This window comes from Danio rerio, chromosome 2 (genome assembly GCF_052040795.2).
Source record: "Danio rerio strain M-AB ecotype USA chromosome 2, GRCz13ab, whole genome shotgun sequence".
Classification (NCBI taxonomy): domain Eukaryota; kingdom Metazoa; phylum Chordata; class Actinopteri; order Cypriniformes; family Danionidae; genus Danio; species Danio rerio.
Genome location: NC_141022.1, coordinates 4,971,980 through 4,989,820, shown reverse-complemented (window position 1 = coordinate 4,989,820; position 17,841 = coordinate 4,971,980). Strand labels below are relative to the sequence as shown.

Genomic DNA, 17,841 nt, shown 5'->3' with positions numbered 1-17,841 from the left:
TAGAGCATTACTCCAAATCCAGGTTAAAGTTTCCCACCAATACCAAACCTGCGGCAGCAGAAATGTTCCGCTTTTTGCCATTTTCCTGATGTAATATGAGCTCACACACACAGAATGTTCCAGAAACAAGCCCCTGTAAGAGGATAAGTCACGGCGCAGATTTCACTTACACAAAACACATTCCTTCTCACAGGCGGAGGTAATGAGCAACATCTAATAGTCCGCTGATAAGCTACAACACACCAGGGAGACGAGAGAAAAAGCCTCATAAGCAACACTTGTTTCTATTTCTAGACATTATCATAAGCTGTTTTTCTTTTGAGCTCACGCCGTTCTTCATATTTGCTTTTCAAGAGCAGATAGCAGCACTGTAAAAACCAGGTCAGGCATGGCCTTCTGCAAAGACCTCTATCTGTACGAACGTGGGCTGAAAAATGCGAGCGTTCCTGCCAAATAAGCTCTGAAATCAGACCAGTAGCAGACACCTGATTTGAGTGTGAGCACTGCAGAAGTACACTGAACGTGGTGCCTAATCATGCTCATTCATTCTTCCATTAACCTTCACATTTCTAAAACAGAAGAGACAAACAGAAATGTCATCAGCTTCTGGTTTCTTATTGGAGAGTGAAAGTCTGCTAGAGTTTTTGCTACAATGCCGTTCAAACGTTTAGTGTTGGTGTTATTTTTTTTTTATTTTAGCACACGTCTCTCTACTCAAAACGAAGCATTATTTGATAAAAGATCAAGCTTCGCATTAAAGGGTGGTCCACTACGATATCATGTTTTAAACTTTAGTGGATGTTTAATGTATCTGTGTGAACATAAACATCATTTCTGAAGGTAAGACGCTCAAAGTTCATAGCAAAGGCAGACATTGGCTTTTACAGAGTTAGCTTAGCAAAGCCTACGATGTTTGGGGACTACAATAAAACACATCCAGGTTAATAAGATCAAAAAACACTTCAGGTTATACGCATAAACCCCACGCAGCGAAGGGGTGTGGCCAGAGGCGTTGTAATGTTATAGCAAAGAAAGCTAAAATGTCATCCAAACGCTGCTATTTCCACAGAGGTTCTTCTGTTCATGTATTTGGGTTTCCAAAGGACCCGACGCAAAGAGAGAAGTGCTCACAGTTCAATATTAATTATTCATTCATTCATTTTCTTTTCGGCTTAGTCCCTTTATTAAACCGAGGCCATAGCGGAATGAACCACCAACTTATCCAGCATATCTTATACGCAGAGGATGCCCTTCCAGCTGCAACCCATCTCTAGGAAACATCCATACACACTCATTCACACTCAAACACTACGGACAATTTAGCCAACCCAATTCACCTGTACCGCATGTCTTTGGACTGTGTGGGAGTACCAAGAGGAAACCCATGTGAACATGGGGAGAACATGCAAACTCCACACAGAAACGCCAACTAAACCAGCCGAGGCTCGAACCAGAGACCTTCTTGCTGTAAGGTGACAGCACTACCTACTGTGCCACCGCGTCTCCAAATTTTAATTATGTTCCAGAGAATTATTAAAAAAAAGATATAGATCTAGCATTCGACAAAAGACAGCTTTCAGAATCTCTCCCAGTTAAGTGCTGGATTCGGCTAAAACCTCCTCAAAGGAGAAACATTTCCAACCGCAACCTGTAAGTATGTTTGTTTGTTAAAATTGATCTGTTACATGATAGTTTCTAGCGTTGACGATATGTTTTAGCGAGGACATAAACAAAGATGTAAACAACGGGAAATGCTGTTTGGCACCGATAACAATTTAGCTGCAACTTCTTATTTAATCACCCACAATTTTCAGCAGTGCTGCAGTGTCTCCATGCGGCCACTTTACACATCTTAAAAACTAAACTCAGCAGGGTCTGTCATGGCTTTGGATCCCCTAGAAACATTTCCGTTGTGCTACGTGGATATTTGCAAGTGTTGTGACCAATTTGCAACACGTGTGCTGTCAAATTGCTGAAGATCTTTTTTTTTTATTTGCTGGTGTTTTGTGTATTTGCATGTGTTTTCTTAAATTGCAGTGCATTAGGCTCTCTCAGCTATTGTACTGTTGATATTTGGCACCAGTTAATCAGGAAGAGACTATATTGTTCTCTTGGACTCATTGTATTGAAACGCTGCTTTATTTGCACGTCTTTTATGCGATATTCCAGTTTTGTGCATAATTTTAATTCACATCATTGAATGGAAACAGAACTATTGGGAAAAGCTTTTTGCATTGATGATATATTTGGCAGACGGGTCCTAAAGAAGAACGTGCAGTGATTTCAAACTTAATACAGAAATATAGAAACACTGCAATTTTCAGAACCAAACAGTGCTACCGATTTGTGTAAATTACACAGTATTTAACTGTAATATGAAGTGCATTTTACTGTAAGACAGGTATGCAGTATGTTACTGTATTTTTAAATTGCATTGGTGAAAATTACTGTATTTTACTATAACCCAGGGTTTCTGCAGTTTTCACCAAGTTAAATTTAAGACTTTAAGACATTTTTAAAACTGTTATGACTGAAATTTTATGCTGCGTTCACACCAGACGTGGAACGCGCGGATAAATCACGCTATTCGCGCGTTAATAGCAGAGTGAACATTTGAGGTTACTCACTTCATTCGTGCGTCAAATCCCGCTTCAGAACAGACGCGGATTTGCAAGATGGGCAGGGCTTCAGTCTGCCTGGTGACTCTAGCTTCGTTGCTAAATGGCTAACATGGATTTTATGAAGAAAATAGCTGTTTATGTGCTTTATGAAGGCTGAAAAACAGCATCGATACGTTTAGGGCCGTGTCTGTGTCCACTAAATCCTTTCAGAGGTGCATCCAGCTCTGTGAGCTCAAAAAATCCTCCAGAAACTGAACCTAGATGATGGAAGATTTCAGCGGTGCTTCTGACCGAGGCCAGCCCAGTTTGATGAACTTTTTGTCACAATCACACCCCCACAAGAGCAAGCTCCTGATTTGTTAACGCGGCGCGAATGTCTGCTGTAGTGCAGATTCTCGAAATTGAGCGATTCGCGTCAAACGTGCAAAACGCTCAATTCACACCGTGCCATTCGCGCATATCCTGCCTTAGGATGCCTATTTGCGCGTTTGCATTGACTTAACATATAAATCACCTGTGCTTGACGCATGTTCCACGTCTGGTGTGAACGCAGCATTAGACTTATACACAGTAAAATGCAAAGGATTTTCCTAAATATCCCAGGCAGTTAGAAAAAATTTTCACTAGCGCTTTTAAAAAATGATTAAAATTGAATACATTTAATAATACAATATTAAATTATTTTGTTTATATTATAGTATTATTTAATTCATTTTCAAATATATCAGTTCACAAATCATATAACCTTTACCAAGAATAGAAGAAACATAGCTGTCAATTACTTCAGTCTAGAACAATATTAATTTAATAATAAAAAATATAGGTCAGGTCATGGATTGTTGGTGATTGTATGGGTGTTAATGGCCAGATTGGGTAGCTATACATGAAAAAATAAAAATTAAGACCTGTTAAAAAAGATTTAAGACCTACAACACAATATTTCAGAGGATTTAAATCTTTTTAAGGCCTGAAATTTAGCTTTTGAGATTTAAGACATTAAGACTTTTAAAGACCATGTGTAAACTGTGTTTAAAGAAATACAATACTTTAAACGCACATAGCAAGATAAATGGTGCTGTAAATGTAAATGCAGTAATCTTGCTGATTTACAGTAAGATGCTGGCGAACTGCTGCCAATAAGTTACTGTAGATTCTACTGGAAATTGTTAACAGTGAATGTCAAGGTAAATAAACCCCTCTGACAACTAAACTTGGTTAGATTTATGAAAGATCTGGTGTTAAGAAGATTTGCGTCAGCATTTGTGTGCTTGCATATGTTCTGGCCTTAGCCAGATCTTTCGTAACTAAAACACCACAAAGCCACTGCATTTAATCTTGTTTTCACAGGGAGGAATTTACAAAACATCACAAGTTCACGACCCCCTTTCAAATGACTTTAAGAGCATCTCAATATCAAAAGACGTGGAAAGTTTGAGTTTTATAGCCATGAATAAAAAACAAGCGTTGGAGCTGATTATGCTTTACACCAAGGGAAAGCTACGAAAACAATGGTCAAGACCAGACCAAACTAAATAACCCCAGTCAAAACATCGTCCAGAAAACATTTTAAATGTAGAAGGTTACAGCAAAGACTTTTAATTCAATTCAATTTATCTTTATTCCTATTGCAATTTTACAATGTAGATTGTGGCAAAGCAGCCTAGCATATACTCACCGGCCACTTTATTAGGTACACCTTATTAGAATCGTTTTGGACCCTATTTTGCCTTCATAACTGCCTTAATCCTTTGTGGCATATATTCAACAAGGTACTGGAAATATTCCTCAGAGATCTCAGTCCTTACTGACATGATAGCATCACGCAGTTGCTGCAGATTTGTTGGCTGCACATGCATGATCCACATCCACCACATCCCAAAGGTGCTCTATTGGATTGGGGATCTGGTGACTGTGGAGGCCATTTGAGTACATTGAACTCATTGTCATGTTCAAGAAACCAGTCTGAGATGATTTGCGCTTTATGACATGGCGCGTTTGATGTGTATTTTGGATATTTTCTCTTTTTCAGACCACTCAATATAAAATGGTTGTGCATGAAAATCCCAGTAGATCAGCAGTTTCTGAAAAACTCAGACCAGCCCGCCTGGCACCAACAACCGTGCCACTTTGAAAGTGCCGTAAATCACCTTTCTTCCCAATTCTGATGCTCGGTTTAAACAGTAGCAGATCGTCTTGACCTACATCTACATGGCTAAATGCATTGAGTTGCTGCCATGTGATTGGCTGATTAGAAATTTGCATTAACGAGCAGTTGATATTGTTCTCTCAACATCTGCTTCAAGTTGGATCAATTCTCAGTAGACATAGTGTCTCCTTTCACTGTTATGCTGATGACTGTCAAATTTATGTTCCCCCAAAACACAGGTGTCAAACTCAGTTCCTGAAGGACTGAAGCTTCGCACAGTTTAGTTCCAACCCTAAATAAACACACCTGATCAAATAAATTGAGTCCTTCAGTCTTGTTTGAAACTTACAGGTAGTTATGTTGAAGCAGGGTTGCAACTAAACTATGCAGGGCTGCGGCCCTCTAGGAACTGAGTTTGACACCCCTGCCCTAAAAGGACAGATGACCTTCCTCTAAATGCACTGGACTCATGTATAAAGGACTACTGCAATGCTCTTTATTTTGGGGTGAGCCAGTCTTCTATTTCTCGACTGCAACTGGTTCAGAATGCAGCTGCACGTCTTTTAACTGGCACACACAAATACGAGCACATCACCCTGATTTTATCTTCTCTTCACTGCCAGCCCGTGCATTTCAGGATCCATTTTAAGTTACTATTATTTGTTTTTAAGTGTCTAAATGGTGCTGCACCCCTTTACCTCTCTGAGCTTCTCTGTCCAAACAAACCTTCTCGTTCGCTCAGGTCAGCCGACCAGCTCCTCCTGGGTGTGCCCAGGACCAGTTGAAAGCTCAGAGGGGATCAGGCTTTTGCTGTGGCCGCACCAAAATTGTGGAATGAGCTGTCGTTGCATATTAGACAAGCCTCTTCCTTCATTACCGTTATTAAATCTCTTCTTAAAACCCACTTGTTCAATTTGGCTTTTAGCACAGTGTGAGATGTTGACATTTTATGTTTATTTATTTGTATTTTAAAGTTTTTTTTACTCTCTGTTGTCGGCACTTTGGTCGACTGTGTTGTTTTAAAGTGCTCTTAAATAACTTGAATTGAAGTTGGACAGGTGTACCTAATAAAGTGGCCGGTTAGGTTTGAAGTTCTAGTAAATTAAAACAGTGCCAGTGCAGTTTTCAGAGTTGAAGGTTAGTTTAGTTCACTGTGGTTTTAATTTTACTCCAAGTTCTCAGAAAATGCAAGTATCATCGAGTGTACGTAAAAACACAAGCTACTGTATTGCACCCTGAACAAGCAATTGAATAAACCTAACGCTCCACACGGGGCTTCAGCGTCAACGCTTGACTAAAGGCGTGTCTGAAGTTGGGGCTGATGCGATCGTCATAGCAGCGTCAGCCAACGAAATTCAGTCAGCAATAGGCCACTGTCTAACTGGTGTATTTGCATGCAGCGATCTGATTGGCTGACGCTTCCGTCAGCGCTTGAAAAGTTGAGCAAGTCCTAACTTCTGCAGCGAGCAACGCCTCTAAATCGGCGCCGAAGGATCCACAATGCAGTTCGGCAACACCTGACGTCACCCATTCAAAGTGAATGGAAAGCGTTGACGCTCCGTGTGAATGGGCCGTAGGAGGTTAATGATTGATGATTATTAAAGATGCCATCCTTTATTCCACCACATCTGCTTTGCATTATTAAGAAACAGCCTTTCCCTCACCCCTGTCCTTAAAAAATACACTGTTCATTGTAAATCTTCAACTCATTTTGTTCCTGTAAACTCGCAGTAGAGAAACAGGGCAGCAAGCAACTGCAAACCCTGCTTTTCTTCCTTTTCCTTTTTTTAAATCATGTCTTGGCAAGCTTTTGCCTGGTTGCAATTTCCACCACATCCGACACTGGTTTTAAAGTTTGGTTTTAAAACCTTCTCCTGACTCCATTTATTTCACTGGGAAAAAATGTCAGCGTAATCTCCCAGTAATGCCAGCTAACCACACAACACAAAAGAAAAGAAAAGGACTGGTCCATCCAAAACACATCTCGTTTCAATGGTTATGGAGGAGATCCAGTAGCGAGTCTAAAAGAAAACTCAGTGTTTTGTTAAGAATAAATCAGATGTGATGCTTAGAAAAATACAATGACATGAGGGAAAGAAAAACAAAGGAGATCTAAGACCAAGTAGATCATATAAACTATAATCAAATTACCTTTTGTCCTCTTTCTCAGTCCCATTCATGTGCTTTAACAAAATGTTCAGATTTGTAAAAGACTAGTCCTACACATATAAATGTATATATAAATATAATTTTTTTTTTTTTTTACGTAAAAGGTTTAGAAGGTTCCTCATTCATTCATTTTCCATCAGTCCCTTTATTCATCAGGGGTTGCCACAGAGGAATAAACCGCCAACTTATCCAGGATATGTTTTACACAGCGGATGCCCTTCTAGCTGCAAGCCAGTATTGGGAAACATCCATACACACTCATACACTACGACCAATTATAATAATAACATTATACAAAAGAAAATTGTTATGAATGAACTGAAAAAGCCTCCCAAGATGAAGAAGACATAAAAGCCGTGGTTTTTCATATTTATGTAGGCTAGAAAATAACATGTTTTGTAATATATTAATCCTTTATATTTATATTCTATATCTATTCTTATTATATCCTATATATATCCTTAATATTTAAATGTTTTCATATGTAAAGATATTTGCCTATTGCTCTCTTATGCGTATTAAGCAGTGTGTAAGCGAGGCGCAACTCTGCGTTGGAGTTTAGACCGGGTTAGTTTTGGTCTAATGAAAAATCTATTATAGTTTCTCAAAATAGCAACGCGCCAGCGGTCCGCCTCAGAACCCCTTCCTTTTTAGACCAGAACGCCTTTGGGCGCACAAATGAGCGTAGCGCAACGCCTCAAAACGACTCTTGCGCCAAGCTGAAACTACCAAAAGACTACTGCGCCACGCCTTGCACCACACTGCGCCAGGTGTATGATAGGGCCCATAGTCCCTCAAGCGTGTCCTGGGTCTTCCCACGAGGCCTCCTCCCGTTGGGACATGCCTGGAATACCTCTATAGGTAGGTGTCCAGGAGGGATCCGTTCCACCTCAGCCACCTCAGCTGACTTCTCTCAATGTGGAGGAGCATTGGCTCTACTCCGAGCTCCACCCGAGAGACAGGGCACGATCCATAGGGTGCACCCTGCCACACTGCGAAGGAAACTCATTTCGGCTGCTTGTATTTGAGATCTTGTCCTTTCGGTTATGACCCAAAGCTCATGACCATTATAGGTGAGAGTAGGAACCTAGATTGACCGGTAAATTGAGAGCTTTGCCTTTCGGCTTAGCTCCTTTACCACAATGGACTGATACATCGACCGCATCACTGCTGCCGCTGCACCAATCCGCCTGTCAACCTCACATCCATCCTTCCCACACTCGTGAACAAAACCCAAAATTACTTGAACTCCTTCACCTGGGGTAAGGACTTTTTCTCCAACCTGGAGATGGATGAGGAGATTCCACCAAAAATGTATAAAGGGCTTTGAGTGTTCAGAAAAGCGCTATATAAAATGTAAGGAATTGTTGTTATTATTATTATTACTATTAATATTATTACGTATTTACATGCTGTTGTCGTAGATGGCCAAACTTAGTGTTCGTAACACTGTTAAACTTGCTGGGATTAAAAAAATAAAAGGAAATTAGGTCCAAGTTCCCAAAGGCAAACTGCATTTCCATAATGGGGACAACTATTTTATACAAGCGTATGACACTGCTTCTAGTTTAGTTTTCTCTTTAATTCGGCAAACAGTGCATTTGAGGCAGAAAAGGACTTGCTCTGACTTGATTTCACAGTAACTCCGATTAAGTCATTATATCATAAATTACTGGTAAGCCCATGCAATTTTTTTGAGCTCAGTTTAGTCGTCTTGGAGGACTTTTCTAATTGTGAGGCAAGATTAATTTGGCACCAGAAAGATACAGGCTATTTGCGCGCAGACGTATAGCCAGCTATTAGAGCTGAAGAGTTACGTAACAGCACACTCTTCACACAGTGAGATCTGACAGGGCAGCATTAATGCTTTTGTCTGCGCCGGCCCATGAAGGCAGAGCTCTGCTATAGCTGGAGAACAGGATCGTACAGGGTGTGTGTTGCTTCTATGGGGCATGTGCAAACATATGAGAGACGCCACTGCTCTGCTAGGCATGGGATGGTAACTGGTTTTAGGGTTACCATGGATTGCAAACGTCAAGGTTTTAAAACCACCAAAAAAAGTTTTCTGTAATACCATTCCTATGGTATATTTAGTTTTTTTCTGATGCCAAATGATCAACTAGAAGTCAACTTATTATTTGCTGTTTCTAAAAACTCGGATAGGCGACAAGACTTTTGTCAGCTAGTGTATAATCTGCACAGACTCTCCTCAGAGGCTGATCCTGGCAGTGCATCTGAAGGTCTGCTCTTCCCGCTGGAGAGTAGCGGTGGGACGGGAAGTGCAGGTCAGAGGGAAGGGACTGGAGGAAGGGAGTGAGGGCAGAGATTGGCATACTGCCTGGAGCCTGCGCTCGTTTCCAGCAGCTGCCCAATTAGAACAAGTCCCACACTGTTTTAAGCTCAAGCATGCAATGTTAAAATACCTTCTCCAATCTGAGCTTAATATAAAGGGACAGCTATGCAGTGGGGGGTTAATAGAAAGCTAACATATGGGAAGTGTACAATGTCAGTAAACACTAGGGGTGTAACGATTTATCGTTGTACGATTTATTGCGATGCAAAAATGTCACAATATGCATCGTGGCGTTATGACGATTTGATTACGATATGACATCCGTTTTCTCTTATTAGTTGAGCTGTTTGCACGTGAGCTACGTTCCACCTGCTGTCGCACGTGAGTTCAGATTGCAGCAGCAGTAATGTTAGCAGACCAAGATGAGTGGAGTTGAAATAGAGGATGGCCCATCCTCTCAAAATCAGACGTCTGGCAACATTTCGGTTGTCCAGTCATTGCTTTAGACTCGTCCGCTTTTTGACACGCATACTGGGTCAAACATCCTAAGTTTTAAAGTCTTCACAGTGATTTACATACTTTGCACAGCGACAGGGATACCTCATAATGGTGTTAAAAGAGTCACATACTGTAATTATAAGGTACAATTCACCCTAAAATATCATTCTGTCTTCATATAATGTTCTCGCCGCAAAATCACACATGACGTGAGCTGTTACTACAGAGGGTGGACTTTGATAGACTCGCGTGTATGGCAAGCCGTTTTAGCATTTAAACCTTTGTTCTGACTATCCATAAATATATTTAGAGATATCTCTAATTATATTTTGACTAGTCATAATTATAATTCGACTAGTCAGAATGACAATTAGAGATATCTGCAATTACAATTGTACTAGTACGAAATCAAATTGGAGATATCTGCAAATATATTATGACTAGTCATATTCCTCCATTGACTTCCATTGAAAAATATTTGCAGATATCTCTAAATGAGTTTTGACTAGTCACAATTGTAATTAGAGATATCTCTAAATGAATTTAATTAAATATGAATTAAATACCTGGAAATGTGGATTTTTTTTTGCACACACAAAAAACGCAAGTGACCAAGCAAAGCCTTAAGCTCTTACTGTTAAATTCAATTGAATAGAAAGCTTATTTTTTTTTGCACCTTTACTTAAATTGTTCCTTAATTTTGTCTCTGTCATTTCAATAATATTTTTAAGAAGTTTTTTAATTGTTTTATTTTTCAGAGACAGGCCTGTTTAATTTATTTTCTAAAAGAAGGTTCAGTTTAACAAGTTGAAACAAAAGAAATACATAAAAAATAGTTTACTTGGTAAAATTTGCATTTCAGTTTAATTTTCAATTTTTGTTCAAAATATCGTGATACATATCGAATCGTGAACATTATATCGTGATACACATCGTATATCGTTACACCCCTTGTAAACACTAAACACACATTTGATATAAATTCAATCAAATCTGAAGTGTTGCGCAGGAAATATTGTGAATGTGAGTTTACGGTTTTTACATTTTTTTATCCAAAATATATAGTATAACAGTATTTTTGTCATAACATTTTGTAAAATGCATTAGTATTGTAACAGTTTTAGAGTGGTACCTTATAATAAGTGAATGAGGTTTACAGTTATTAAGACATGAAGATTTCAGATGCGAAAGCTGCTAAGTGCCACTTCCGCCAAAAATAAGATAATGACATTATGTGAACGCTTTAGGCACGTAGTACATGTTCAGCAAATGGATTTGCTTGAAATCATCTAAATCCCAGCACCAGCGCATTTTGCATTTTTTTAAAATTACCCATTCAAAGTGAATGGGAAGCGTTGACGCTGACGCTCCGTGTCGTCAGGGACTGGAAGTGGGCGTTCATGAATGTAGGTGTTCTGCATGCCTCCTGAGCAAACAGTTAGAGAAATAGACGCTCTCCGCGTGGCTGTTTGGCTGAGATTGAACAAATGTTGTGGTAATGTTGGTTAAAACTGAAAGTAATGTGTTCTGGCAGACGTCTCGGTGTTGCCACCTGCTCGTCTCCGATTAGACACAGTTGTCACTATGACCGCGCTAAATATACGATCCCGGCACACACAGCAGGCGGTATCTCTTGAGGACACATGTTTTTAAAATAAATGTTTCTTCAAGAGGTTTTAACTTTCTTGATACTTCCGAACAGGGTCAAAAAGAGTTCACGATTAGAGACATACCACAATGACTACATACAGATATCGTAGTAGCTTGTTAAATTTGGTGTTTATTTTGTTTTGGGGGTGTCAATGAATCATTCCATAGCATACAAAGGGCACAATTACATTTCAAAGCTGGGACTTAAAGAGATAGTTCAGCTAAAAAATGAAACTTTCCTGTTCATTTACTCAGCCACAGGTCATCCAAGTTAACCTTTATTTCTTCAATAGATCATTGAAAAAGCTGAATCTGTAGTGCTTGGTGAATCATATAACCGCGGTGAATGATGACAGGTCTCTTTAGATTCAAAATAAACACTCACAAATGTGTCCAATTAAATAATCATGGCTCCTATTGACACACTGAGCTCTTGTAAAGCAAAACTATTGGTCCGTGTAAGAAACTGAACATTATTTACAATATTATTAGCTTTAACTCCAGCCGGGTCAAACAGTTTTCTGCGAATGTAGTCCAATTGTAGTCTGAACTAGGCATTACTAATATGCAATTCCCTCTCTAACTCCTCCACTATCTACAAAAAAATAAAATAAAATTACTAATGTTTTGCTTCTGACACTGTCCTGACACACCTGAAACTTGCCTACAGCACTTATTCATTGTTGCTCTTATAGTTGTGTAAATTGCTTCCTTGTCGTCATTTGTGAGCCGCTTTGGATAAAAGCGTCTGCTAAATGACTAAATGTAAATGTAAATAGTGTAGCAATACCATACCGACATTCTTGGGAAAGCCAATTTAATAGGAGGATCTCTTTAAGGGCCTACTCACACTATGCCATCCGTACCATGCCCAGGCCCGTTTCCCGGATCGTTTGAGAAGTGTGAGTGCGCTGAATCGGGCTCAAGCACGGTTCACTTGGCCGGCCCTGGCCCGGTTGGAAGAGGTGGGACTGAGCCCGGTTCACTTGGGCTTTGGCACGGTACACTTGTGTGTGAGTGCAGAACGCGCCAAAGCCCAAAACTGAAAGCGAGACGTGACTTTTAAGGGGTTGTTTCATATTGGTTTATTAATCAATCTTACTGTTCAGTGAACGCAAACTGCCGTAGTTTATTAAAGACGAGAACTCCTCACAGCACAACAGTTGCGTGGCTTCAGCAGACCTCCTCATTCCTGCCGCACGAGAGCTTTATGACTGTTTATGAGCGCCAAAAGTGGCGGATCTGTCCGGCGAAATATCTGACTGCGTGTCACTGCAACCCTAAGGACTGTTTGCCGAAATATTTGACGGCATATCAAACGACTGAAACGATATAACTAGAGAAATCTCCATTGTGCTGCTGAGTGAGAGAGCGCTTCTCACTGAACAGCCCAGCAGCGATGACGTAAGCGTGCCGAGGCCTGTTTGTGGTGTGAGTGCGGGCCGTCGGGGGAGACGGGAGGGGGGACAAGCGTGCTTTGGCCCGGTTCGAAGCAACTGTACCTAGTGTGAGTACGGCCTAAGGGTTTGTATCTCGTGTTCTGCCGTAGATATTCGCTTTTCGGCCTCCAAGATACGCCCACTACAGTCTTTCACGTCCGTTTGGACAACTCTTATTTCCGTCAGTACACCGTCAATTTTTGTGTTAAAGTTTCGTTTTTCCAATCATGAGGTCCTTTGTTGATGGACTTTCCATGTTCATGACTTGTTCAACGTCCGTGGACACGTCAGTGTGTGACTGCACCGGTGAGCATGGCTCGCCTTCAGCTAGCTCCTAGCCAACCTCCTCGCAGCTCTCCATCGTTTTCTTCTCCTTAGCCTCTTTTTTTTGGCATGTTTGAAGCGATTTACTCTTATGCTTACAATTTTGTCTCTTTATATGACCTCTCTCTGGAATATTATGCAGGATTTATTAAAAAGCAATTAAGCAGGAGAAAAACGCGCCGGCATAACCGGAAGTCCAACAGGAGGATCTCTGGAGAGCAAAAGCATGAAAGGAAGAGGAAACACTGCACAAATTGTGAGTCCGCATCATCTGACGCAGCGAGAGCATTGTTTTGAGTGCGTGAGAGAAGTTTTGTGCACAAGCAGCTTATATTTGAGAGCTTGCAAGCAGTTTTGTCCGTTACCGCATAAAAGTTAAAGTAACTATCCCTTTAAATGTTTGTTAAAATGTTTAGATTCCACTGCAAATGAGCAACATGCACACACTGCACTGAAGTGAGGAATTCAGCCATGCAAACTGTCATCAGCAGTATCAACAGAATGCAGGTCACTCAGGATATTAATGAATGATGTTCTGCCGAGAGGTTGAATGATTTAGTTTAATGTGTTTAATGGGGCCGTTAGTTCAATGGCAGCTAATCTCCTATTTTAATTGAAGCCTCGATAATCCAGATTCTACATAATGTGTATTCCTCTAGGAATATACCTGTATCCCACAGTATATAATAACTATTATTGTTTGAAACTGTCAGTTGTTTTAATGCAAGTTATGTGGAACAGAGTGCCTTCACTAACCTGACAAAAGTCTTGTCATGGAAATGGTTACAGGTTTTCATCTCTTGTGTTCAACAGATGTATGTTTTGGAACCACTTGAGGGAGAGTAAATAGTAATTTTTGGATGAACTATCACAGTAATGTTTAATGATAATAATAGACGATATTTTGAAGAAAGATGAAAATCTGTAACTATTTACTTCCATAGCATTTGTTGTTGTTTTTTTTTATATGGAAGTCAATGGTTACAGGTTTTCATCTCCCTTCAAAATATCTCCCCTTGTGTTCAACAGAAGCAAGCTTTGGAACCACTCACGGGAGAGTAAACTGTAATTTTAAGATGACCTATCACAGTAATCATTCATTAATTTTCTTTTCAGCCTAGTCCCTTTATTAATCAGGGGTCGCCACAGCGGAATGAACCGCCAACTTATCCAGCATGAGTTTTACGCAGGGGATGCCCTTCCAGCAGCAACCCAATACTGGGAAACTATCACAATAATGTTGTATGATAATAATATGCACAGGGTTACCTGGATAGATTGAAGAAGATATGCTGAAGGAACATGAAAACCTGTAACCGTTGACTTCCATGGCATCTGGGTTTTTTTCTAAAATGGAAGTCAATGGTTACAGGTTATCATCTTTTGTGTTCAACAGAAGAAAGTTTTGGAACCACTTGAAGGAGAGTAAATAGTAGTTTTTGGATGAACTATCCCAGCAATGTTGAAAGATATAATAATCTGCACAGGGTTACCTGGAGATATAGAAGATATTTTGAAGAAAGATAAAAACCTGTAAGCCTTGACTTCCATTTTTTTTTCTAATGTGGAAGTCAACGGTTACAGGTTTTTATCTTTTGTGTTGAACAGAAGTTTTGGAACCACTTGAGGGAGAGTCAATTGTCGTTTTAAGATGAACTATCACAGTATTCATTTTCTTTTCCACTTAGTCCCTTTATTAATTACGGGTCGCCACAGTGGAATGAACCGCCAACTTATCCAGCATATGTTATACACAGCGGATGCCCTTCCAGCAGCAACCCAACACTGGGAAACTATCACAATAATGTTGAATGACAATAATATGCACAGGATTACCTGAATAGATTGAAGAAGATATGCTGAAGGAAGATGAAAACCTGTAACCGTTGACTTCTATAGCATATGGGTTTTTCTAATATGGAAGTCAATGGTTACAGGTTTTCATCTTCCTTCAAAATATTTTCTCTTGTGTTTAACAGAAGAAAGTAAGTTTTGGAACCGTTTGAGGGAGAGAAAATTTTAATTTTAAGAAAAATGAAAACCTGTAAACGTTAACATAGCATTTGGGGGGGTTTTTTTATATGGAAGTCAATGGTTACAGGTTTTCATCTTTGTGTTTAACAGAAGTAAGTTTTGGAACCACTTGAGAGAGAGTAAATATTCATTTTTGGATGAACACAGCAATGTTGATAATAATCTGCACAGGGTTACCTGGAAGATATTTTGAAGAAAGATAAAAAAAAATGTACCTGTTGTATTGCATAGCATTTGGGTTTTTCTAATATGGAAGTCAATGGTTACAGGTTTTTATCTTTCTTCAGAATATTTTCTTTTGTGTTCAACAGAAGCAAGTAAGTTTTGCAACCATTTGAGGGAGAGAAAATTGTAATTTTAAGAAAGATGAAAACCTGTAAACGTTAACATAGCATTTGGGTTTTTTCTAATATGGAAGTCAATGGTTACAGGTTTTCATCTTTTGTGCTCAACAGAAGTACGTTTTGGAACCACTTGAGGGAGAGTCAATTGTCGTTTTAAGATGAACTATCACAGTATTCATTTTCTTTTCCACTTAGTCCCTTTATTAATTACAGGTCGCCACAGTGGAATGAACCGCCAACTTATCCAGCATATGTTATACACAGCGGATGCCCTTCCAGCAGCAACCCAACACTGGGAAACTATCACAATAATGTTGAATGACAATAATATGCACAGGATTACCTGAATAGATTGAAGAAGATATGCTGAAGGAAGATGAAAACCTGTAACCGTTGACTTCTATAGCATTTGGGTTTTTCTAATATGGAAGTCAATGGTTACAGGTTTTCATCTTCCTTCAAAATATTTTCTCTTGTGTTTAACAGAAGAAAGTAAGTTTTGGAACCGTTTGAGGGAGAGAAAATTTTAATTTTAAGAAAGATGAAAACCTGTAAACGTTAACATAGCATTTGGGTTTTTTCTAATATGGAAGTCAATGGTTACAGGTTTTCATCTTTGTGTTCAACAGAAGTAAGTTTTGGAACCACTTGAGAGAGAGTAAATATTCATTTTTGGATGAACACAGCAATGTTGATAATAATCTGCACAGGGTTACCTGGAAGATATTTTGAAGAAAGATTAAAAAAAATTTACCTGTAGTATTGCATAGCATTTGGGCTTTTCTAATATGGAAGTCAATGGTTACAGGTTTTTATCTTCCTTCAGAATATTTTCTTTTGTGTTCAACAGAAGCAAGTAAGTTTTGCAACCATTTGAGGGAGAGAAAATTGTAATTTTAAGAAAGATGAAAACCTGTAAACGTTAACATAGCATTTGGGTTTTTTCTAATATGGAAGTCAATGGTTACAGGTTTTCATCTTTTGTGCTCAACAGAAGTACGTTTTGGAACCATTGAGGGAGAGTCAATTGTCGTTTTAAGATGAACTATCACAGTATTCATTTTCTTTTCCACTTAGTCTCTTTATTAATTACGAGTCGCCACAGTGGAATGAACCGCCAACTTATCCAGCATATGTTATACACAGCGGATGCCCTTCCAGCAGCAACCCAACACTGGGAAACTATCACAATAATGTTGAATGACAATAATATGTACAGGATTACCTGAATAGATTTAAGATATGCTGAAGGAAGATAAAAACCTGTAACTGTTGACTTCTATAGCTTATGGGTATTTTTTCTAATATGGAAGTCAATGGTTACAGGTTTTCATCTTCCTTCACAATATTTTCTCTTGTGTTTAACAGAAGAAAGCAAGTTTTGGAAGCACTCAAGAAGATTACTATTCCAGTAATGTTGAATGCTAATAATCTTCAGAGGGTTACCTGGATCTTTGGAGCTCCAGGGCTGAGTTGGCGATCTGCCCTCCCTCTAGACAGCAGTAGTTCTGGCTGGACTGCCGGGCGTATGACACCGGCAGGATTCCCTGAGTGTAGGTTTGGAGTCTCCCTCTGGTAGCCGGCGGCACCGCTGAAAACGGGGAGCTGAAGGCGGACTGGAGCAGCTGAGCATCCCCGTCCGGATCCGGAGGAGGAGGAGCCGCCGCGGCCGCGCTGGTAGCCACCGTCCCGGCCATGAATCCAGCGGCGCGGGCAGTACTTAGAGCCTGGTTCGCTGCCGCGGCCAATGCCTGCTGGCCCACCGCACAAACCAGGCTCTCTCTAGTCCTCGAGGCGTCCTCCTCCTCCTCCGCCTGGATGTCCCCGTCATCCTGCACAGGTCGTCCATCCAGAGAGATGTTGCTGAGGAATGAGAGAGCAGCTTGTCTCCGTCGTGGATCAATCACGCGCTTCCGTGTGTGCTCCAGACTGGAGGGCTTCATCTGCAGCGCGCTCGCCATTACGCCCGGGAAAACGCGCGGTGGGGAAAGTCAGCGGAGACTAAAAGTGTTCATGGCGATTGTTTGCATGCGTGGTGGGAAATCGCTGGTCAAAGCGCCATAGCATTGGCTTTTAAGTGGCTGCTGCGTTTTTTTACAGTGTGTGTGTGTGTGTGTGTGTACAGAAAAGCAGGGTCACGTGTGTGCAGTATTGTGGCAGCAGGAGCTACGCTTTGACCAATGGGGATTCACGAAAACGAGGCGCTGTTCAAAAGCACAGCGAGTCCCCTATGTAGACAGCACTTGCAGCGTTCTAGACAGCATTTTTAGTGCGAGTTGTTTAGCTAAATCCATTCTGAACACGCTCTCGATTGATAAAAATG

The 17,841-nt window shown here is 40.2% G+C and overlaps 1 protein-coding gene across 29 annotated transcripts in view; it reads right to left on the bottom strand.

Annotated features, from left to right (window-relative positions):
• Positions 1 to 17,637, bottom strand: part of cables1 (Cdk5 and Abl enzyme substrate 1) — a 55,881-nt gene extending 38,244 nt beyond the window's left edge. For 28 of the 29 annotated variants that reach the window (XR_015477406.1, XR_015477408.1, XR_015477407.1 and 25 more), the window contains exon 1: positions 16,965 to 17,637. Coding sequence is in view for 4 of the 29 variants with exons in the window: in XM_087238499.1 (XP_087094625.1) it covers positions 16,965 to 17,479 (515 nt within the window). In the remaining 25 variants the exon portion in view is untranslated. 29 annotated transcript variants of the gene reach the window in all.
• Positions 17,638 to 17,841: the final 204 nt, after the last annotated feature.